The sequence below is a fragment of the Alosa sapidissima genome, chromosome 17 (assembly GCF_018492685.1).
Source record: "Alosa sapidissima isolate fAloSap1 chromosome 17, fAloSap1.pri, whole genome shotgun sequence".
NCBI lineage: Eukaryota > Metazoa > Chordata > Actinopteri > Clupeiformes > Clupeidae > Alosa > Alosa sapidissima.
The window spans coordinates 15,109,344-15,133,805 of NC_055973.1; the positions used below are offsets into that span (position 1 = coordinate 15,109,344).

General features: G+C 39.8%; 2 protein-coding genes across 4 annotated transcripts in view; both read right to left on the reverse strand.

Annotated features, from left to right (window-relative positions):
* Positions 1-5,888: 5,888 nt before the first annotated feature.
* LOC121688823 (nuclease EXOG, mitochondrial-like) lies at positions 5,889-13,225 on the reverse strand. The gene is made up of 6 exons (XM_042068699.1): positions 12,886-13,225; positions 9,847-9,996; positions 9,609-9,748; positions 9,301-9,377; positions 9,087-9,201; positions 5,889-7,024 (listed from the first exon to the last, which is right to left on the reverse strand). The coding sequence occupies exons 1-6, from the start codon at positions 13,031-13,033 to the stop codon at positions 6,572-6,574; spliced, it is 1,083 nt and encodes a 360-aa protein (XP_041924633.1). The 5' UTR covers positions 13,034-13,225; the 3' UTR covers positions 5,889-6,571.
* A 1,685-nt stretch (positions 13,226-14,910) lies between these two features.
* LOC121688522 (activin receptor type-2B) overlaps positions 14,911-24,462 on the reverse strand; it is a 42,002-nt gene continuing 32,450 nt past the window's right edge. For 2 of the 3 annotated variants that reach the window (XM_042068162.1, XM_042068159.1), the window contains exons 6-11: positions 24,064-24,207; positions 23,050-23,198; positions 22,691-22,805; positions 22,464-22,602; positions 21,735-21,865; positions 14,911-21,129 (exon numbers count right to left, since the gene is read on the reverse strand). In XM_042068162.1, the coding sequence (XP_041924096.1) occupies positions 20,932-21,129; positions 21,735-21,865; positions 22,464-22,602; positions 22,691-22,805; positions 23,050-23,198; positions 24,064-24,207 (876 nt within the window). In that variant the 3' untranslated portion in view covers positions 14,911-20,931. The remainder of the gene's footprint in view (positions 21,130-21,734; positions 21,866-22,463; positions 22,603-22,690; positions 22,806-23,049; positions 23,199-24,063; positions 24,208-24,462) is intronic. The other variant, XM_042068161.1, reaches the window with a different exon arrangement.

Consider the following 24,462-nt stretch of genomic DNA (forward strand, 5'->3'; position numbering starts at 1 on the left):
GCCTTGCCATCTCATTTACTGATCTCATCTCTTGTTTGAAGCCCTTATTCCAAAACATGCGGGCTGCTGGGTAGCTGTGTCTTGTGGGGAACAAATCCGAAGCCATTTAGCAATAGCGAGGCAACAAATTACCTACAGGCTCCGGCATCCCAGGAGCACACAACGGGGTTTTGTGGTTTCCCCAGCACCAATGAATGATGAAAATGCAAAATCAGTGGCAGAACAGAATATTGCGGGTTCATTGTCCCAATCAGCAGTGTAGTTACAATAAAAGTAGTGGTGGTGGAGGTGGTGCTGTTGGGGGGGGTGGGGTGGGGGGGGGGGGGGGTGCGGTGTTGGAGTAAAAAGTTCCATCCACTTTTTTCTTCCCTCTGTCTGTCCAAATTCCACTTGGGCAGCTCGGTTCCTACCTTCTCTTTGTCTGTGTTTTTTCTTCTCCCCATCCTCTCCTCTCCCTCGTTCTCTCTCTCGTTCTCTCTCTGTGCCTCTCCATGCGCGTAGAGATAAGTGAGGACCCACGAGAGTGGTGTTTGCTGTATGGCGTTGCCATGGCAGCGCGGCCCTGATGAGGTGTCTCGGCGGAGCAGGAAGAAGAGTGTGTTCTCCCGCTGGGAAGCGCTGACCTGGCTCTCCAGAGGTTAATCCTCCTGTTTGTCTGCGACTGGAGAAGCCGGCTCTGCGCTTGCTCGGCACAGTACCGCACGCACCACACAAGGGACACACGTGCGCGTGCACGGGCACATGGCGGGCACTGGCACATGCACCCATGGGCCGCCACTGTACAGCACGCACATGGGGGGTAGTAAGGCTGCACCTTGGCAGCCTGAATGAGTTTGTCAAGCACAAACCCACTGTTGGCCTAGTGTGTCTCTGCACATATACCTATCATCAGTGTGCGACTATGCTTTAACCAGTGAGGGCATCCTTATACATACATAACGTTTACAAACACAAATAGGGTCCACATCTATTCTTCTTAAAGTGAATGCACAAGGAAATAGAATTTGTAATTATTTACATAGATGGGCTAATTCATTAAATAGTAATGATACATTAATGCAACATGGTGGTAGCATACTGGATAAAATCATAAGAAGAATCAATTCTCTCTCCACATTAAAGATATAACTGCACATTGCAGATCTGGACTAATCTCAGTGAATCAGCTCAACCAGGTGAGGGGTAATTCCTCAGTGTCTTCTCTATACCGAATAAGACAGCAAAGCAAGCCCAAGAAAAATATGTTGTAGCGGCTTCCTAGTGTACCGCTGCTCTAAGCAATATATTTTTTGGCACTCTTATGCTAGCTGGCATCTGACAGCCACTAGGAAGAGAAAATAGAATTATCTGCAACTCTCTTGGGCTCAGCAACTCAATTTTACAATACAATCAGACTGCGTTGACCAATTAGGAGACGGGCGTCTGTGCCTGTCAAATGTTTTGTTTGTTTAACACACCTTGCTGGCAGGGGGCCGGCCCCTGTGGTGTCGACGTCTGGCAAAGGTTAGGAAGAAATATAAACTGGCTAAAGCAACATATGCACGAAATTCACAGAGAAACATTTTAAATCAATAAAACTTGTATTGACTTAAGTAAACACATTTAAGCACACAAATATATAACATGTCCAAAGAAGACTTAAGCTTCAAATTTGAGCATTTAGAGATATTAAACCAATTAAAGCATCTGATGCAGTCACACAATAAGGAAACGCCATGACCTCGTAAGATTTCATGGACCACTCATTACAGTGTACACAGAGGAATCCTGGGATGTAACCATGGGTTAACCAGGGTGAGTGGGGAGGGACAGGGGTGGGCTCTCCTGCATTCTCTTACTCCCTTTTCATTTTAGTCACATTACCCAGCAGGGGACCTTCGAAGGATGCTGCACTCTCCCAAGGGACAACCAATCTCTGGGGTTTTATTCCCAATTTGTCTCCGAGTGTTGCCAGCTAAAGCATCTCCTTAGGACAGCGACTCAGCAATTTCTCTGAGGACCCATAGTGTTTACAGTCTGGCCAAATCTAATTCTAATGCATGAGAGGTACAGTGCACTCGTATCCATTTCAGGTCATTTGATGGCACTGGCTACCAAGCACAGACTAAAGAACAAAAAATACAACATTAGGATTGAACAATGGCGGGCTCCTGAAGATCAATCTTCAAGTCATTGTTTGCTCAGTGTGCTAAGTTCATTAGTACGACAGCTTTGCATGGATGAGCAAAACAAACTTTCAGTTTGATAAAAGGCCAAAACAAACAAATACCTAAGCTGTAATATATCATAAGAAAAGTTTTCAAGTTTTGAATGGTACAAGTCATTATTGGGTAAACATTAAGTAAATTTATTTGACAGAGGAATGACTACTGCCTGGAAATAAGCTCTCGAGCATATTAAAATTGAAGATAAATGTAAATATTATCTGCTAGATGTACGGCCACAGACAAAACTCTCACTTGGCAGCATATATGAATAGATTGTTGATACGACCTCATAAAACCTGCAACCTCCCACAGTACAATTGGAATAAAAAAAATACCTATACACAGCCAAAAATGTTAGGCAGGCAGCATCTGAAAATCATATGGGAGTATCAACAGGAGAAGCCCTGACTGTCAGTATTTGTTGGTTTGGAAAGGATGTGATAGCCACACATCTCCACCTGCTGGCCTACATGATATTGGCAGGAAGGATGAAGAGACACTCATCTAGAGACAGTCCTCTCCACACAGACAATATGGAGTGAAATCATAGTTGATCAGCCATTTAATTACAACCACTTCATTGTTCATGTTCCTTTAACCAACCTGTTTTTTTTTAAGAAACTGTAAAATAGATCCTCATAGCATCCTCAGTTGGTAAACATAATTGTTTATTTACAATTATCATTATTTATTGTTAACCAAATATTCAAAACTTTACTGTCTGAAACATGCATTTTTTATTCTTTTGGAGGTTTGTTTCCAAACAACATAAAATTATTATTATAGCTGCGTAAACTGCCATTGTACAGCATGGTGCTGATTAGGGCTGAGAAAAGCCTCTCCTTTGGGGAAAAGCTACAGTGCTTGGTTGCTAAGGAACCCCCAAACTGAGGCGAGAGCGCCAAGCCTGCCCGACGTCCGCTCCTGACGTGAGTGAAGGTGAGAAACCTAATGGGAAAGCCTCAGAGAGCCACTTTCCAAAACAAGCCAATGAACACATAATCACGTCATTTTGCTTGAGCGGAGGGACAGGAAACGTGTGTGTGGGGGGGGGGGGGGGGGGAACCTCCCAACCGACGCTCCGTTTGAACACTCCCCTGCAGCCAAAGTCAGTAGACATCTTTGAAAAACCACCTCTCTATGCTTCTCCATGTAGCAAAAACAAATGAATACTGCAAAATAGTCCTGAGTGTACGTTAACCACATCTGTTTAGGACTTCATCAGACTGCTGTTGATGGATCACTGGTTTCCAATTACTATGGATAATTATGAAACAAAGCGGCGCAAATCAAATCAGACATCCACCGAGAGGGGAGGTGTGGGCAGGGAGGTATAGCGGGCCACGGCATGGCTGGAAACATGGGCCAAGTGTGTTCTGTACATAGCTGGTTGTTTAAAGGAGGAATGTTCCAGAACAAGACAGCAGACTGTGACTGCTAATTGCAGCCTGGGGTTTGGCAAGGCACCTGCTTCTAAACATTGCAAGTCTGAGAAGCAAGGATGAGGATGGTGTGTGTGTATGTGTAGGACTGAGAAGAGAGGATGGGGTGTGTCTGTGTGTTTGTGCACATAAGTCTGAGAAGAGAGGATGGAGTATGTGTTGGGGGAAGGGGCTTCTGAAACAATACCAAAAAGTAAGTTTCATTTCACCATTAATCATTTCCTCATTCAGGTAAGTATTTCATAATGTCCTCTAAAGGATCAAATCTTTTTGACTATAGTCACATTAAAATACGAGACAACGCAATAAGCATAAATTCCATTTCACCACACTAACAAAAATGAAAGGCACACGAGTAAGAATACAATACAAGTGCTCCTGTTAGAATTAGCAGAGGAGGTGATCAGTTACACTAAGCTGTGACCTTTGCATGCTTAGATATTTAGAGATGATCAGTTTAAAGGTGACCCAGGGAGCCCTAACCTCTTCAAAAAGGTAAACAGGATTACCACAACAGAACTTATGCTTGATTATGGGGACCACATATTTCCCTTAGGACAGCTTTCCTTCATGAAACATGATGTCCAAGAGGATTTTAGTGTTTAAAAAGCTTAATGCTTTGTACATGCTAGGCTATATTTGTCACCTCTCAATCAAATAATGGCTTGGCACATCTGATCTTTGGTGAACTCCTCTGTAAGCTGAGCTATTACTCACAACTAGTGTTAGTGTGACATGTTATATTAAGGCAACAGGGATAATTAAATAGTTCTACAGCTGTGTAACCACCTAAGCTGCCGTATTAACACTTAAACATGTTTATGCCACTCAAATGCTATTGTCCATTATGCCTGAAGCTAATTATGATGCTTTAGGACAAAAAAACAAACAGAAATGGGATCATGGGACTTAAATAAGTCCTGTTGGTTAAGAAAACACCTTATGGGATAAATTAGAGGCACTCTCATAGAGTAGGTTCTATGTTTCAACGTACTACCAGAAACTAAAGTGATAATTACACTGGGTTTCAAGCTGTAACTGTCAGCCATCTTGACTGATGCCATAGATTTGTATGAGGACAACGCGGCTTGGTCAGACTGCACACAGCTCACTTGTAGCGTTCATGCTTTGGTTTAATACCCTCCAGCGGTGCAGTCACTTCACCCCTGACTTATTAATGCTACTGACCTCAGCATGGCACTCCATCATCAGCCACAGCTAATGGAAAACAAAACAAGTGAACACAGCAGTGGCGTGACCACACATGCTTAAGGCCAGCGCTGTGTTAAGGCATTCCGAGGTCCTGAGCTAGCCCTCCCTTGGGCTACTACAGCACTCCATCCAACACACACATCAGATAAGAACAGGGATATACAGGAAATAATCCCATGCATACCTTAAGAGATTGGGTTAAGGATGATGACCGGTAGGGACTCCATCATACATCAACAGAGTGCATTAGTAGTAAATGCACTGTGCTATGTTGAAAGGATAATAAACAATCAATCCGTCTTGTTAGTGCATGTGCTCCAATCTGACAAGTCAGGTTACCTCAGATGTCTGCTTTCCTTCTGTGCAGTTTAGAAGTCAAATGCAATTATGCACGATTTCTGCCAGGGAGCAAATTGTCCCCGTTCTCCATTAGCCTCGTCCTGCATAAAAGCCCCCCCTAGATAAAACGATTGAGCTGTAAGATGAGCCTTCATCAGACATGGTGAGCCATACAAGTTCAGACACAAGCGATACCAAGCATGATTCAACTTCCAAGCAACTACACACAAGGACATGGTCTGGCCAGAGGGAACATGCAGTAGTGAACTCTCAAGTTCAGGTGAGAATGCTCAAGTTCAGGTGAGAAATATAGAATGCATAAAACATACACAGAATATGATTTATTTAACTGTAAATTTGTTACCGCAAGTTTAACCTTTTGTATCTTAATTATTGTCTATATATATATACTTCTAATCCATCAGTAAGTTTCCATGAGTTCAGCAAGGCACAAAAAAGTAGATAGCTCTGTGATGGATTTCAATTATTAGAAATTATTCTAGATTCAAGGGAAGTCTTCTGGTAGTGTTATAGAACTCAATATGGGAAACAGAGACCCCTTGAGTTCAGAATGTTTAAAACATCATTTCATGCTTAAGAGAACAAAATTGCAAGTTTCTTTCATTAAACCAGCAGGTCTACTTAAGACAAGGGATGATTATCAGATGATGCCACACAAAAAAAAAAAAACAGTCAATTTAATTTATTTTGTAAATGTATATGCTTAGTGCAACACAACATGTTTATAAAACTGTACTCAAGAATAACATTAACAGACGTAAAAACATTTGGTCCATGCTCCTTTTTAGTGACATTCGGAAGACAAGGATTACAGAAGGTCAGTTAAAAAAATAAATAAAAATACATCTCTGTGTTGTATGACTACTTGCATATGAATATGTACTATGCAACACACAACTCCAGAAGCTTTTTCAAGGCTGCAGTCTGCATGTCACTAAAGAGGGCAGACTTTTCAGTAGGTGGCCATTTGGCTCTGGTTTTCAGTATGCACTAACTGTGATGTGCATATGACCTTTTAACCATTTATGAAGAACACTTAAAGTGGGGAGTATTGTTTGTGATGGTTCCCATTAACTGAAAAATTAAATTGTAACCTTCAACCAGCATGGCAACTTCAAATTGTACACTTGTACAATCAAAAGGCAACTAAAGAGGCAACTAAAATTGTACACTTGTACAATTAGAACTCATAATTGGACGTATCATTGGACTTGGAAAATGCAATGAAATATTACAACCAAAGTGATCAAAAATCAGTCTTATCTGATAAGTATCTTAATTTGATGGCCAAAAATGGGTAAAAATACAGTCACCTGAAAACATGATAACAAGGCTCAGTTGATCAAGTGATCATTTTTCCATCTTCCCATCTGGTCGCTCTTTTTGCGCAAGCTCGTCCTTCTTCCGTTGGTAGAGTTTCAGGAGATAGTCATCTGGAGGGATCCCCATTTCCTTCAGCTCCGCCATGAATTTCTCCAGCTTTTCTAAACTTCTAGAACTGCCCACCTTGCGGCCTGTGAGGTAGAGGGTGAACTCTTTGAAGTCCATCAGGTGACACGAGTCCAGCTCACAGAGGTTCCCAAGAGTCATGGCAGGGTCCACTTTGGGGAAGAAGGAGAGCCCGGACATCCTCTCCAGGTCAGACAGGCTGACCTGATACTCCATCAAAGAATGATCAAACCCAATTGGTTGATTAGGCACCACAAAAGCACCCAATGCCAAAGTGTCTGATGATGGGCCCTTTCGGGCAAGGATGACTTTGAAGAGATGTGTAGGAACAGCAACGTTGCCTTTACCAATGACCTGGCCAGACAAAAACAACAAAAAAAGTTTGACATTTTAAATCACAATAGGATCTAATAGTAGACTACATGGCAAATTCAGCAGCAAAATGATGTTTATACGCCACTTCCAAAGCAAAGCTTTATGCAAACTTCATCAGTTTCTTCGGAGAGGACATTTTAAATAACAATTACTTAGCTATTGGCTATAATTAGCCAAAAGTTGATATAAGAAAAAAAAAATACACCTTTGATGCAACTTCTTACAGAAGAGATCACATTAAGGTAGGTTACAGAAATACAATTGAAACTGGTGCAACAGTAATCTTGATGCCTTGATCACACAGGCTCACACATGCTGAAACAGACCAGTGACGTATAGCCTACAAAATAACAATGCAGTGAAGATTTTACAGTTTGAAGTGCTTGGCCAAACATACTTTTTCAGACACTTTGGATACAGAGAAAAAAAAAAGAATTTGTTCCAGACTGATGAAGCAAAATGTGATGAGCAAAGCTTAAGTAGAAGTTCCTGATAAGTAACCTTTGAATTTCTGATAACCTAAATTCTAAACCAGTACAGAGAACCATTGATTGAGGGCTCTACCCTCCTAGAGAGATGAGGCAGAGGGAGCCATCTGAGCCTGAGGCTAGAGTGTATTGCAATGGGAGGAACATGGCTCCTGTCGCAGCTGATTTGCAGTAGGTGCTGGCCCGAGGGCGGCTGTCTTTGTCCATTTAGCCTCACCAGGGAAACCAAACCGTTTACCTAGAAACTAACTGTGGCTGCTATGCTGAAAAGCCTGACTTCTAAACCTACAGGAAATGAGTCACTACACCACATAACTTATAGTATTACATTTGTATTACATTTATTTGAAATAATAATAAATAAAGTAATTATTTCAATAATTTCTTGATGTACAAATTCTGAAAATGTACAACACTACACACATGAACCCAGCTGAATTATTTCTTCTTTTCACATGGATTACCATAATTGACATTTGTCCTTTTAGTGACACTCTAATCTCATGTCTAAAGCCACATTCAGGCAAGAAGAGACTAGGGGCCCTATCGTGCACGCACATACATGGATGCACATGGATGCACATGTCGCCATGCGCTCCATTTTTATTAAACCTTGCGCCCAGGTGTGTGGCAGTTAACAACAAAAGGTGTGGTCTGGCGCATGATCCAAAAATCGCTATCTTACACCCTCTAAAAGTCATTACACCACTGACCAAGAAAAACCTGGCGGAAAAAAAAAGGTGCATATAAAGTACAGCTAAAGACGCACTGTCACAAGATGTAAGCAGTCCTTAGCAACCAGTCCCAAACAACTCCTCTGCAGGATAAATATCCTTAGGATTTTTATTCAGTCATTTTAACATTATTGGGGTAAGTCTTGCTTGTCAGCCAATAGTGAAAGTAAATATAACGGTGTAGAACTGTTTTGCCTTTCACTATGAGACCAGTGAATTTAGTTTCACTTTGCCTATGAGTTCAAATAATAGGCGAGTGCAGAATGCATGTAGGCTATACTCTGCTAGTCACACTCAGGTTTTAGTAAAGCAAGTAGCCTACTAGTGGAATTGTGCAAGTGGATTCCTTCAGACAGCGTTGACTGTCAAAATACTGACGGGCTGTTTGATGTTGTGCTGTTGGCTCTTAAAAGGGAATGATAGGTGTCAATCATTACGCCCAAAACACACCCAATGACTGATTAAGAAACATCAAAACATCAAAAAGAACAACCCTTTTGCATCCAGCGCCATTAAACTAGCGAATGTGGACTGAACATGCCTTAAATGTCTTTAAACTTTGCACCTCTGATCAGGCGTTTCAGATGGCCAAGATAGGGCCCAAGGAGTTACTGCCAGCAATGAGAGAGCATGGAATGTTAATGAAATTCAGTGACTTGTAGTGATACTGTACTGGCAAAATAACCGATGGCGATGTGAAATGTTTAATTCTAAATAATGTAAAATTTCAGATTTATGCCAAATATATTGGCAAATGCCAGCACTTCCTTCAGATTCAGAAATGCACATTCAGTCCATTGGCAATGTAATTTTTATTACCTGGTAAGATACAGTCTTTTTGCCATTTTCTCCTACTTCAGGAAGCACAAGAGGCCCTGACACCACCCAGACATCTTCAAACTTTTTGGTCAGGTCTCTGCAGTACATCTCCAATCTAAAAATGGCACAAAACACACACATTGCGTATCATAGTTAATAATATTAATAGTACTACAACTACTACTAGTACTAATAATAATAATAATAGGGGTACCTATTCCAAAAGCCAGCATTGTTTTCATAGTTCTGAGGCACAATGTTGGAGAGGTAAAAGGTTTCAGCCATGGATTGCTGTGTAAACAGAAAAAAAACATCCATTTAGCCATTACTATTGAGGCTATATGTAAACCTATATACCTCACTGACAATGCTGAGTGGTGTGTAATCCAGTTACATTTCCCACTTTAGTTATGATGCAAGATAAGTCTTTTTAAAATGTATTTTAATTATGAACTCTGATAAGTATCTAGACTTAGTTAGTATTCTTAATATAAGCACATAAGGAGGTCAAAAAGCCATTACTGTGCTGGCTTTGTTATCCCCCGCTGGTGCCATATGTCCCCTTGACCACCCACTGCCCAAGTAATCATTATTGTGTGCTGTGAAGGCCTCTGCGATGGTGGGGTCTGGCTTGAATCTGCAATGCTTCCGATCAGCTTGTCCTACAAAGCAGCACATGAGGTACCGTTATTATTACAAGTCATAGATTATGTATGTAAATGAATGATGTAAGGACAAACTACTGAGCCAGCTGACTTACCTCGCAGTTTTGTGTTTGAGAGATGTTCAGCTACCCATCTTGGTGTTCTGTTTACTTGATCATAGGACAGAGTGTGGTTGGTGTAGTACCTAGTCTCAGCTCCAGTCAGAGGTAAACCGTAATGCCCTATAACTTCCTGGGCAGGGCTCTCTAAACAGGGATGTCAAAATGGGACCCATGAAATCACATTTTTGATATACAGGTGCATCTCAAAAAATTAGAATAGCCTATCATGGGGAACCTCACAAGGAGTGGACTTTGAATTCACTTTTTTGGAATAAATTACGGGGGTGGGGGGGCATTTCCACAATATTATTTTAATTTAATGCTTAAAGAAATGTTGCAAGGAAAGTTTAGCCTACATTAACCTTAATGTTTGCCGATTTAATAAAAATACTGTCACCTTACTTTTTAAAGTTAAATCAACCGGTGGTGGGCATATACTTTCAGCTACACACACCAAATTTGGTAGGTGTCTGTATCTCCCCAAGATAAACAACTTTCGTATGTACAATGCATTAGCCACGCCCAACAGAAAGTGAGATATTTGGGATTTTGTGCAGACTAATATGTGATGAAATATGTGTTGAATCATGCTGCCAAAAGAGGTGCTTCCCATGGGTGAAAATGCATGAAATTTGGCACACACATCAAGTGGTACATAGAATAGACAGGAATAAAAGCTTGGCACCGGGCGTTGCCCAGGAACTCCGTAGCGCCCCCTTATGTCACTGTGACTTGTGGTTGGCATATAGTTTTAGATACACACACCAAATTTGGTGGGTGTATGTAACTCCCAAAAACAAACAACTTTTGTATTAACATGCCATTAGCCACGCCCACAGGAAGTGAGGTAATTGAGATTTTGTGCGTTGTGGACATCATCAATTTTAACGTACTCCTCCTAGACAGTTGATCCGATTCATGTCAAAGTTGGTATACATGATGCTGAGATGTTCCTGATTATAAATTGTGAAGCTTTTTTTTTTATATGTTGTAATTTGACGAAATGGCAAAATTATTAATTTTAATACCCTTCCACATAAACAAAAAATGTGTCATAATTCACCATGCATGGCTTGAAATATTTTAAATTTCACAGGTCATTGAAGACCATGTTAATGATAATATTCACATGCCCGTAATGCATGTTTGGCATTGCGCCACCAACTGGCAACAGACAGAATGGCAAATACTGATTTCACATGATCAGTTTGAACATACTCCTCCTAGACGGTCAGATTCATTTGAAATTTGGCAAACATTATGCCAAGATGTCGCTGATGTTAAATTGTGAAGGGATTTTTGAAATGTTATAATATATTTGATATGATTTTATATCTCACCACATAAACAGGAAATGTGTCAAAAATCACAGTGCATTGAATAAATGGTCTGAAACTTCTCAGGTTAATAGATATCATGATTATGATGATATCCAGACACCCAATGGGCCTGCCTGGCATAGCGCCACCACCTGGGCAAGCAGGAAATCTGCCAGAAATGGACAATTCCTTAAGTGATTGGTCAGAAACTTTATAAAATATTGGATATCATTATTGTGATGAAATTCACATGCCAAGCATAGCGCCACCATCTGGCCAAACAGGAAATATGCCAGAAATGCTCTATGATTTGAATGAATGGTCTGAAACTTCTCAGGTTAATAGACATCATGATTATGATGATATCCAGACACCCAATGGGCCTGCCTGGCATAGAGCCACCACCTGGCCAAGAAGGAACATGTGCCAGAAATGGATGATGCCTTAACTGATTAATCTGAAACTTTATAAAATATTGGATACTATTTTTATGATATTCACATGTGTAATTCACATGCCTAGCATAGCGCCACCATCTGGCCAAACAGGAACATGTGCCAGAAATTGGCAATGCCTTTATTGATTGATCTGAAACTTTACAAAATATTGGATATCATTATTGTGATGTCACATGTGTAATTCACATGCCTAGCATAGTGCCACCATCTGGCCAAGCATGAAATGTGCCAAAAATGTTCAAGGCTTTGATGGATTGATCTGAAACTTTACAAAATATTGGATATCATGATAATGATATTCATATGTCTTATTAACATGCCTTGCATAGCACTACCAATTGGCAAGAGAAGGAATGTGTTTTGGTGTGAAGGAAAGTCTGTTGGGTATCACAATCAGATGCATCATTAATCAGATTAGGTGTATATGACATCCAAACACCCAATATGCCTGTCTGGCATAGCGCCAACAGCTGGCCAAAGTCAGAATAGTTTTGGGCATTTATTTACAAAATGTTAATTAAATATCATTATTTTGATGATATTCACATGTGTAATTTCCATGCCTAACACAGCGCCACCATCTGGCCAACCAAAAAGTGCATCAGAAGTGTTCTTTGCTTAAAATGAATAGTCGGAAATTTCTCAGGTTATGCAAGGCAGGCCCATGGGGTGTCATCATAATCATAATATATATCATAATATATATATATATATTATGATGACACCCCATGGGCGTGCCTTGCATTGCGCCCCTACCTGGCCAAGCAAGTATATGTGCCAGAAAATTAAATACAAAAACAAATAGCACACGCATCAAATATGTACGTTTCACAAACGCACCGCGTCAGTGCTTTGTTGGATTCCGAAATGTCACGGGTTGCGGACCGGAGGTGCTCGGGCCCGCCATTGCCGCTTGCGGCTATATTATCACATTGCAATTTCGTAAACAACTATGTTAGCCAACTGCGGATTGGCAATGATATGATCCTCACAATTCAAATACGGCGGTCTCTCACTGAGCGAACTTGCCATGTCAGAGACTTTATGGAAGGGAAATTGTGAAATCCGACCGCGAGAACCGTGTGTCACGGAGGTAGTATGACAATTTTGAACAGGCATAATGCTAAAGCATTGTTTAACCAGTCTGTGGTGGTCACTAGCTAGTCCCATCCGGTTATTCGGCTGTAACGGAGTGGCAAGAGGTAGGCTATACTTTTGCAATTGTTTAGCTAGCAGGCAAACCAAGGTAACGTTACCTTTGGGGTCTGCATCAGCGGGTCTATCACTGGGTTCTTGGTTCCTCTGTAGATAAAGTTGAATCCCAGCGACACATGAGCCTGTGCTTACAACCGCCCCACATACAAACCCACCCAAAAATTTCAAAGATTTTAATTTTGAACTCATTTTATGCCAGTTATGTTTTAAGTCATCAACGACGTAAACTGCTAGTAGTTAGCTATCTGGCTTTCCACGTTTCGATTTTACAGAAACGCTGCCAGACTAGGAACAAGGAATCCAAGCTAGTCAACATGTGGAGTCCTGGTTGCCGCCATCTTGTAGCCTAATGCATTCCGATACGTCATATAGGTCGCCAGAGAGGAGCCTACTAGGAGCCTTGTATGAAGACACGTGTCCTTCAAAGTCAGCAAGCAAAGTAGGCCTATGCATGGTGGCAAAAAATGACATCTTTGTTTCTTTGTCTTTTCTTCTTCTTTTTGTTCTTTCCCAGAAATAAAGTCGGTTTGGAAGCCAGATAGATTGCCAGTGAAGAGAACACATTAGGCTAGGCATAGCCATATTGCCTAGGCCTACTGCCAAGTTACAATAAGCTACAATTAGTATGCACTTTAAATAGGCTGTTAATTAGGCCTATCATGCAACCATTTTATACTTGCAGAGATTGTATTGTCTTTAAGCGGTCTCCCCTATTTGAAAATCATTAGCCTACAGCTGGTTAGAATAATGCCAACCAGCAACATTAAAACAACAACATTAAAACTCCATGGTCATAGTCTCCAATACCATGCCTACAACTTGTAGGCTATATTAAATTTTAGTATTTTATGCATATGTGAAATAGCTAGCTACTACTAATGATATTTAATTAATCATGTCACTCAAAGGAAATTAAATGTAAAAATATAATTCATAAAACTTTAATATAATGGTAGTGTCATGCAACCAATAGGCCTACAAAAAAAAAACATAGTGAATATGCTAGCCTAAAAAGATGGATTCACAGTGCCCGATCAAAAGGGAATTCCAGAACTAGGATAGTGTGACTAATGCTCTTTCTCCCATGGTATTGAGGTTCATGAGCCCTAGACCTGCTGAGGAGAATTGCACTGAAATGAACAATGCAATTCTGCACCAATATAGTAAATTATTATTTATAATGAAAAAACAAAGAAGATAAACCAGAAGTTGTTTCAATGAGGTGGTGGAGGAGGGGACATCAATTGAGCCCATACACAGCTTTACTCCAAACAAATTAGACAATGTTTTCAAGAGCTGGGGAGATAAAGGCCTCATAACGCATTATCAAATGTTCAGTGACACTGGATTGGAGTCGTTTTACAACATTGCGAGGGCATATCAACTCCAAAGCAACCAGTTCTACCGATATTTGCAATTGAGAAATTATCTAAATGAAAAAGTCCAGTTAAAATCCCTCAAAGACAGTACCCTCCAGAATTATTGGCACCTCTGCTAAAGTTGACTAAAACTGGTATAAAAAAAAGAAGGAAAAATCCAACCTTGCAGGGGAGAAGGGGAGAAAAAAAATGTGTTCCTCAGAAATAGAAATAACAAACTATAATTGTCATAACTTACTGAAAATTGAATTAATAAACACAATAAAGTATATATATAAAAAATAACATTGTGGGTTGGTCCCCTAAAGGTTCCTGTAATGTCGCAAAACGTTCTGAAAACGTTGTGAAAAAAAAAAAAAAAAAAACTATAGAGAACGTCCTTAACAGGAAATGTTCTCAGGACATTCTGAACAGATAAGATCCCCTGCCCTTAAAATAAATCCAAAGTGACCATTCAGGAATGTCCTCGTTACAAGGCAATGTACTTAGAACATCCTGGATGTAAATTTTCTTGGCCAGTCCCACATTGCATTTGCGAGAAAAGAGACCTTATTCTGAAAAAATGGGCTAATTGTAACATAGGCCTAAACACTGAAATAGAATTGGCCATTTAATTTCAATTCATTCATTCCTTGAATAAATTAATATACAGTATATTTTCATGTATCAAAAGGAAACAAACAGTAATGAAATGCTTTATCAGTATTTTATTGTTTACTTTCATATACAAAAAGATAAAATTGAAATAATCCTTTCTAGTATTTTTTTCTCTAACAGTCAGGTTGTAGTTGTTTCACACTGGGCAAATACTACATTCATACTGGTTTATTCTGGCACCAATGCAGAGCTGAAACAACCACATCCCGAAATCTAGGCAAATCTATCTCAAACTCTGGATACTGAGCTCTAAATTACCACAGTAAAAAGGAACAATGATCCACTGCAAATTAAAGAACTATGTTACAATGATCGTTCAAAAAGTCCTCAGTTCATTACGGCAATACAATGGATGTTGGATTTTTCCTGGGCATTTCATATATATAAAACCTTTTTTCTTTTAACATACTCTTCAATTGAAAGAGGGGTTACAGCAACAAGCTCAACTCTGTATACACTTCTGTCTCATACAGATTTTTTAGTATATTTATGTTAAAATCAGTAGTACAAGCCATCTCTGTTCTACAATTTAGCTACAGTGAAACATAACCTAAAACATTTACATTTCACATAATCTGGTATAGAAACAGCACTTTAAATATGACCCCTTGACAAGACAAGAAAGAAAACCTCCTTTGGAACCGCCTTGGTCAATTCACAGTATGGACTGTGGTGACATGAGACCTGAAGACTAATAGAAAAACAAAGACTGTATCAGTGAATAGAGGAATACAGCATTTTGTACTCAGAGTGGTTGCAAAGTCACTGGTATCATTCGAGGAAGCCGCTGATTTCTTCCAGTATCCTTCTATGGTGACCCTGACCTGTTTGGACAAAAACATGGTACTGATGGCATTGGAAAAGAAAAAAGAAAATATAATTACAGGTATCACTGCAGACATTGCAGAAGTCGTATGAGGCCATGTAAGTAGTACTGTATAGCAACTGCTAAGATAAGAACAGTTTTTGATACTTGACCTGAATTTTAATTCAACTGAGGTAATGTATTAAATCATCCACTTCTCCATGTATGTTTGCTTCAGATTTCTATAGTGCAGTCATACAAAACAATAGCTTACATTGGAAAATACTTTGATAAGGATACATTGGTTTAGACAGCACAAATGAGACCAACAAATATACAAAATTAAAGAGAAGCTTGTTGCCAAAGTTAACATGAATAATGCTTTTGTCTGTAGATTTTTTTTTACCTGTTCCTTAATAAATTCATCAATTACCAGATACCAATTCCAATGCAGTTGTTTGTTTGCATGTCATTTTGTTATTGTAGTTGTGCCAACTGATAATCTCTGAGAGCCTGTGCATGTTGCATTTGCTTCTAGGCCTCCCTCTGTATTCACTTCTATGGTGAAACAGACTCACAGGAGATCCATAGAGGCTTCCCATACAGTACCATTTCTTTCATCTCAAACAGAAGTCACAAGCTCAGCGAGGAAGAGGTTTTCACATTGTCAAGGGGTGCATGGTTGTATGATCATATGTTACACCAGTACAAAAGAGGTTTTCCTGTTCGTAAGACGAAAGTGTACATCACTTAATCATAGTATCTACGACTATCCAGCTAGCAACACTGTTTTCACATGAGGTCTGAGGTAATTGGTTCCTGAAAACCTGGATCTAAGACTGCATCCAGAATTACAGCTGGTCACTTTTTAGAGATTTATATTATATATAGTGCTTTTTTTTTGTCTTTTTCACTTTTTGTGATACTATGACAGAAACAACAAGAGAGGAAGCAAAAAACAAGGGAGAGGCTTTTGCAGAGGCTGCTTGGGTAATGTGATGTGGAAAACAAAGGCACAACATCAGAACACCTCTGACTAGAGGTTTGGACTGTTGCTGATATTTCATGCATTTCATCTTCCGGAGAGGCCATCTTAGTCAACATGGACCCTGACACACGGGGTGCCTGTTCTCTACGTGCACATCTACATTTGCAGCACTTAAACTAAAATTATTTTTGGAACGACTCTGGCATGTTGAAAAAAATACATTATCCCAAATCCCTAACCTCAGCATTTTTCAATTCACATAGAGGACTCTTCCTTTTGGCATAACGGGGGAAACTGAAATATGATGAAACACCAGAGAAATACTAGTCTCTTCCATTGCCTCATAAAACCTCCAAGAGTATTGCTAATACACAGTAAGATAGTTTAGATGTTTTCTGACCATATGTAGCAGTAATTTATTATGTGATAACTTGTTTATACAGCCAATCACATCTAACTTTTTTACTTTCTTAATATAAACATTTAAACAAAGTGCTTCAAAGCAACTAATGGAACATGGGGATTTGAATACTGACTAGCTGATCATCGTCTTACAATCTTACATCATATTGAAAGAGGTTTCACGTGACTTTCATGAATGCTTTGATGCTAATTGAATCATGTTGCAAATTCATGAAGAACTTCAAAGCCCCCTTTAGAAGCGAAGACAGACAGACTTTGGTTATCCTCTTGCAGAGTTCAAAATGCAAGGAATTTGGCTACATCTCAAATGTTGTACAAAAGGAGGTCAATAATTCATTAAATGGAAACAAACCATCAACAAATACCAAAGCATTGACAAGGATCGACAAACATCAGAATAATCCAGGCGTAATCAAAACACAGCACCTAAAGTACGGTGGATTTGGTTGATTGCTCAAAGATCTTACAATCCCTATGAGTACACTCAGTTTAGAAACAACATAAATCTATTGCAGAGGATATTGCTTGCTATGTAGTCTGTCCCAGTTGGCAACTATTCAAAGCACCAGTCAGCAGAAAACAGGCCAAGAGCTGATGTACTCTTATCTTACAAATCTGAGGGCACTGGCAGAGCAAATGATGCCAATGACCAAAACAAATGGGTTTGATGATTTCCGAAACTCATACAATTAACTGTATTCTACACTGTATTATAATGAAATGCAAAGCACATACTTTACCATTTAAACTACTTTGGTAGTGGGACAATTCCTTTTCTTTTAATATTGGCAATAAGCTTCATTGGGGAAGGGCTTCATACACTATATTTTATGAGTTGACATGAAGACCTGCTAAAGCATACTCACAGCAAATTAAGCCAAAACGGTTGGCTAACCATGCTAACGAACCACATCCATCTGGAAGTAAGTAACCAAAACAGAGTCCATGATGACCGAGATAGGTCCAAGGGGTTCTGACTTTATCAATCGGTTACGGTCACAGAGCATATACTCCCAAATCTGAGTGCTAAGTGTGAGAAGTGGAAGTGCAGAACCCAGAGCTAACATATGGCACCATGAGGAATAAATTAAAGCTCTTCGTTTGGGGTGAAGTGTATTCATGGGGGTCTAAAGCAGCCGCTGCAGAGCCTCATGAAGCCTATGCGCCAAGGACACAGCAGGTGGGACACCAAACCTTTCACTGCCCTCCCTTTTGGAACCACAAGCTCTATCCACGAATCACTGATCAGTCGATTTTTTTTCTGTGTAAAAATACATCTATTTTAAAGAACTGGGATTTCACAAAATAATTTACAATGGTAAATTTGGTGAGGTCACTTTGTGTGAGTTAAAAAAAATGGAAGAGGGTCAATCTGCATTGCCCGTCTATCTCCATGCTAATTCATAATGCTTTTAAAGAAAGTTATTATAGTAAACAAATGACAATAAAAAGGAACAGCATTTTGGGGATGTGCAAATAAAATATAGTATAATACAGTTAAAGAGAGAAAGGGGTAGGCGAATCTGAAGATTTTTTTGTTATAGTTGATTTTAGCCAAATAGATAAAGGTTCAATGTCCCATGTAGTAACAGACAGGAAAAGAACATTAGAGGAAACAGCCAGCACAAACAATGAATAATGCCCAGGTGTCATGAATAGGCAGAATTCTACAGTTGTATACAGCTATTTACATGATTTCTCTCACATTATGCAACATAACTAGCACTTCTTAAAAGATTTTGGACTTTTTTAATTTTCCAAAACTCCCTAATCATAAAAGCCAATTTACATTAAAATATACTTACTACAAGTCAACACAACTAACAAAATATATAACAGAAGTCATACACATAGAAAAATCTGAGGTATTTCTGGTTTGAGGTGGTCTGTGGTTCATGAACAATTATCTGTTTTTTAGCATTTTCGCTCTAGACTTTATTGTTTTATGTTATTCTGGTTCACCTCGGAAGCCTTGACATTTCTGTTGATGAATATATGCATTTGTATGCAGTTTCTACCGAGAGTTGTATGTGTAATGCACAGAAGAAAGGAATATATATAGAAATATATTCATCTTTGAGTTGAAACAGCAGCATTGTGGACATTCACTGTTACATTATGGCATACAGAAATAAGGTTTCTCACGTGCCACGTTTAAGACAAAGAACAATAATGATCCTTTTTTTTTTCTCTTTTCTTTTTTCTCCCCTCTATTCAAATAGAATGTGGCCGTTCAGTCATGAAGTGAAGTTTGAACACTTTTTTTCTGTCTTGTCCATTGCCCTGTGGAAATGTCTCTACAATTCAGGACCGCTGAGATCATAACTCAAATTTTGGTCCCTGTGAGAAAGAGGTAAAATACGAAAGGACCCGGCCAAGATGCATGTACTGGAATCCATCTTCATGTCCAACACTAGTTGAAGATACAGGCTTTAATGAGAATGAGGCTGGCCTCTGTTGTCAGAATCTAAGTCATTAACTCCCGACATCCAAAATGTATTCTAGATTAAAGACAGAGAAAAAAATAACGCGGACAAAAAATAAAACAAAGGAAAAAACTAAATAAAAAGCCAACATAACACATTTATCTACTGACGGCCATCTAGGCCAACACTTGTTTTGTGGTCGACTTCCCACTTCCTTGTTCAGACTCTTTTGCACATACATTCATTCATTAATTAATTCACTCATTCATTCATTCGCTCACAGCCATACATCTTCACCATGGTCTTGCACATATTGTTTTAGTTTTTTTAGTGTTTTAATTTACTGGTTACCTTCCAACTTCCAGTCTGGCTCATCAACCCATGGGGCTAACTGAGCCACGGAAGTGGTCAGGTAGACCCCTTTCTGCCTAACTTCCTGATGGGTCTGCCTTTTTTTCGCTACACGGAAAGACGTAAAAGACGTAACCCCCCCAACCCTTTGAGACTGGTTACCTGAGAAGTAGTTCCGTACCAAATAAGATGCACTGTCACTGACAATGCACTAACCAAACTCTAGTTGCAAGCCATCTCCATTTTTAAAAAAAAAACAAAAAAAAAAAGAAAAAAAAACACCTTTTCTTTTACACCTTGTCATAAAAAAAAAAATTACGTTCATCCAACCCCTCACTAATCCGACCCCAGTCTTCACACCACAAAACCAAAACAATAAAAAAAGAAATTAGTTTGTCTTCCAACTTTTTCTGTGTTCTAGAGACACCCGTTAGTTCCGTAAAAAGACACGTTTACCGTAGTTTTGTATAGCACATGCTGTCAGAAAAAAAAAAGAACTGTTCAGAAACAAACAAAAAATCCCTTGAGGAAAGTTGTGTGTAACAGTCTTAAATGTTCCTCCAAGGTTTGCAGCATTATTTTATTGTCCAACATGGTAGATGGTTGCTTGGTTTGTTGGTTGTCACAGGCAATCTTGTCCAGAAGACAGAAAAATAGGAATAGATAAAACCTAAAAAAGAGAAAAATGAACTGAAATGAAGAGGTTGAGGTACCTGCACCTTGTCAGCATTCATAAGTCGGCACCTGAATGCGCTTTGAGATGTCCATTTGCTGTTTTTTTTTATTCTTTTTTTCCTCTCTTCATAAAAATACAGTAGAGACGTGTGCTGGTAATATTGATCCGATCAGGAAAAAAATAATAATAATAATTAAAAAATGTTGAATAAAATAGCAGCTGCATTCATGTTGTTGTCGTCTGAGATCCGCTGAGTCTGGAAAGATGAAGGTTGTTTCATTTTGCTTGCTTGTTTCACAATGTTTCATGGTATGTCTTTTTCCATTTGTTGATGTTGTTTTGATTTCTGTATCATAGAGGAAAAATGAAAGGAGGGTAGGACTCAGATACTGGACTCTTTGGGTGGCAAGTCCACGTTGGTGACCGAAGTCACCATAGAAACCAGGCAGTCCGAGGTAGTGGCACTATTGAGCCGGCGGATCTGGGAGATCCGCTCTTCCACACAGCCGGCTGAGAGTCGGGCCTCGGCGTCGTGGTCCCAGCACTCCTCTATCGTCTCACACAACGCCTCCAGGCCCTGCTTAGGCCGAGACAATGTCAAAACACAATATGAATCAGACACCTGGAGAAATACTCTGCAATGTGACTGAGAGGGCTTAAACTTTCCTTATTAAAGCTTCTACAATTTATGTGGTTTGCAAACCTCCACTAGACTATAAGTCAACAGTTGTGGTAGATGTCAATCCCCGACCATCAAGGTGCTGGAGGCGTGCATAATAATGAGGTAACTGTGAGACTCCAGGCTTTCTATCATCAAACACGATAACATTTGAGAATATAATGTATATCTTTCTTTCAAACAACATATTTAACTTCTATTTATTAAAAAAAAAAAACAGAATGAAGTAACGGAAAGTTTCTAAATTCACATAAAATGCAGTCTTTCAGATTGCCCCAGACTCTGTTTGAACAGAAACCAGACAATTAGCACCATGTCTGCTTTGATTCATTACCAGCCTATAACACACTTATATGTGTATCTGAGGTAGGTTTAGCATTAAGCCCGCTCACACACTATTATATACTAAAGATTGCTTGCTTGTGAAAGCACCAAATAAATCACAGGGTCATAATGTGATATCTTAAACTGTACAAAATGAACTCCTGAAGCAGGAGTCTACTCACAGCGTGCTTAAGCCAGCAGTCCTTGAATACCGGCCGCATTTTTTTGTGGACCACAACCTCCTGAAGGTCCTCCAGGGACGGGTGCTGCCCGATCTCCTCCTCGAAGGGCAACATGTACTCATCTACAGGGCCTGGGGGTAGAGGAGCAGAGTTCAGCTGGTGAAGCATTAATCCTGCCACAGTGTAAATAATATATTCCTTCAAGCCCAAATATACATGACACTGTAAATATCACTAACATGATGCTGGGGTCTAGCTTTCAACAGTCTCCTTATCATATCTTGTCCCGCCTCTAGCAGTGCAAATGCATTTAATAAATCATACTATTCAATCCAAAGACATGATGTTTCAACATGTGATGACAACTGTTAGGTAGCCTTGGTTACAACAAAATGCCATGAGATTAGTCAATTCCAGCACTAGAATAGAATAGAATAGAATAGAATAGAAGTCTTTATTGTCCACTACTTTGGAAATTCGTCTTTGGCCCCACAAACATGTAACACACACAAGCAAGACTACACAACAGGTACAACATAAAGCAGACACAAACAAAGACTACACAGCAGGTACAACATATTGCAAACACACACAAAGACTATACAGCAGGTACAACATATAGCAAGCACAAACAAGACTTCAAAGCAGGTACAACACTACAAACATAAGAATGTGATGTATGCAAGAAATGCAACTGTTGCAGTGTCAATTGTACGCTCAAGTCCTTACCATCGGCTGCTTTACAGCGTGACACCAGCTCCCAGAGCACCAGGCCCATGGCATACATGTCTATCCTCAAGAAGGCATCCCTCTGGAAGTTAATGGCTCCTTCCAGCACCTCGGGTGCCATATACCTTCTGGTTCCCACCTGCAAGAACAAGAACAGGCAACAGTAATGTCATGACCCACTCATCAGAGATTATAGCAGGGCCATCTGGGTGGAGAGGGGGACTCACCTGGCCGTGGGTGTCTCCGGGTGGCTTCCCTGGCTCAAACCGCACTGCCAGACCAAAGTCACCAATGACCGCGGTGAGGTCATTTTTCAGCATGACATTTTTACTCTTGAAGTCCCTAAAATTACACAAAAATGACATGGCTGAGCTGACAAGTCTAGACAATGACCAAAAACATACTTCACAGACTAAATGCCACAATAAACTATTAATCATTGAACAACATTTAAACAGCATTTCAACTTCTGCATTTTAAATTGCGTCCACCGACAGACTGTCTGTTGTGTAAACATACTACTACTATAAAACCATCAGAAGGAGTTAAGAAAGGTTCCAGTTATAAACGGAAACATTTTCTGTACCTGTGAGCGATGGCTGGCTTGGGCCCCTCTCCTTTATAACGTGGCACGTCCTCATGCAGATAGGCCAGGCCACAGGCCATAGTCTCTGCAATGTGACAAAGGTCATTCCAGCTCACCGCATTCCCTTTCAGGTAATCCGTCAGGGAACCCTATAGAAAGGGAAAGACACGTAAATCTCAGCACAAGTAGTGTTACTGACTGACTGTGTGTAGAACTCTTATGACAAAACACAATAATAATTTGTAACTTCTTAAAGGACTACATTTGTAACTTTACATAAGCGTATCACCACCCCAAGTTTAACAGAAAAACAATAATGAGTAAAACCAAATCCTTTTTAACTCTCTCAGGGCTTGTCAAAGTTCAAGAAGACCTCCTTGTAGCACAATTGGTGACTATGGCTGCTTGGTCTATTAAGCTTTATGTAGCTGGTGATGAATAAACTGGCTCAAAGATGGGCTGTTTTGCAGCACACAAGCTTAAAGCAAGAGCTTTTCACTGTAACACAGCAATTAGATCTTTGCTCCCTCATCAGAGTACACACAGAGGAAGTTATCAGACTAAAATGAGTTCTTGGGTTTACCATCCCTGTGAGTTAGGGAGAGTGTTTCTCTTTTCTTTCTTTTTTGCTATATTTGTCATTAAGGCAGTTACTTGGAGTACATCAAGCCTTATTATGTTACAGACAGTCTGTTTCCATTAAGCACCATTAATGATGACCGTAAATAAAGAAACTGAGGCCAAAACACCTAAAAGCGACGCAATAACAACAGCGGCCAGTAACAACCCCTTAGAGCAAAAACGTTAATGGTGCACTAGCCTAACTGAAGAACAGGAATCCTCCCCCACCTTTCTTATGCAGCCCTTGCCACTTAATCTACTAAACCCCTCTTCTACTGCACCCCCCCATAAATGCACAAATAGGCTGACACCAGACATAATTTCACTGCATTTCTTACATCCAGTAACTATATGCATGTGACAATAAACTTCCTTGTATCCTTGTATCCTTACCCTTTCATGAAACTCTGTGATTAGCCAGAACTCTGTCTCCAAGTTGGACCCACGCTTCTCTGCAGCAATGTAACGCAGGAGCTTCTCATGCTTCATCCCTGGCATAATGAAGATGTCCCGCTCATTCTGCCACGACAACTTATCCTGTACAGAGAACAGTGGGAGAAGAATCGTAAAAACAACTTAACCAAGATTTAAATGAATACAAGTGTGAGACATAAATGTAGAGAGGTCAACATCGGCAGATGTGTTACAGGGATTGCAGTTTTTAATTATGCTTAGTTGGACCACTTACATGGTTATACCAGCATTACAAATGCATTTACTTATCTAATCTGTACTGTACTGCTATAATCTGCATCATGCCTTATTATATTACAGACAGTCTGTTTCCATTAA

Bases quoted from the DNA above. Each gene is read 5' to 3' on its own strand.
- LOC121688823 (XM_042068699.1), bottom strand. From the start codon at position 13,033: ATGAGTTCAAAATTAAAATCTTTGAAATTTTTGGGTGGGTTTGTATGT. The intron at 9,997-12,885 runs GTAACGTTACCT...ATCCCTGTTTAG, and splicing joins CGCTGATGCAGACCCCAAAG to AGAGCCCTGCCCAGGAAGTT. The intron at 9,378-9,608 runs GTAATGGCTTTT...CTGTTTACACAG, and splicing joins GGGATAACAAAGCCAGCACA to CAATCCATGGCTGAAACCTT.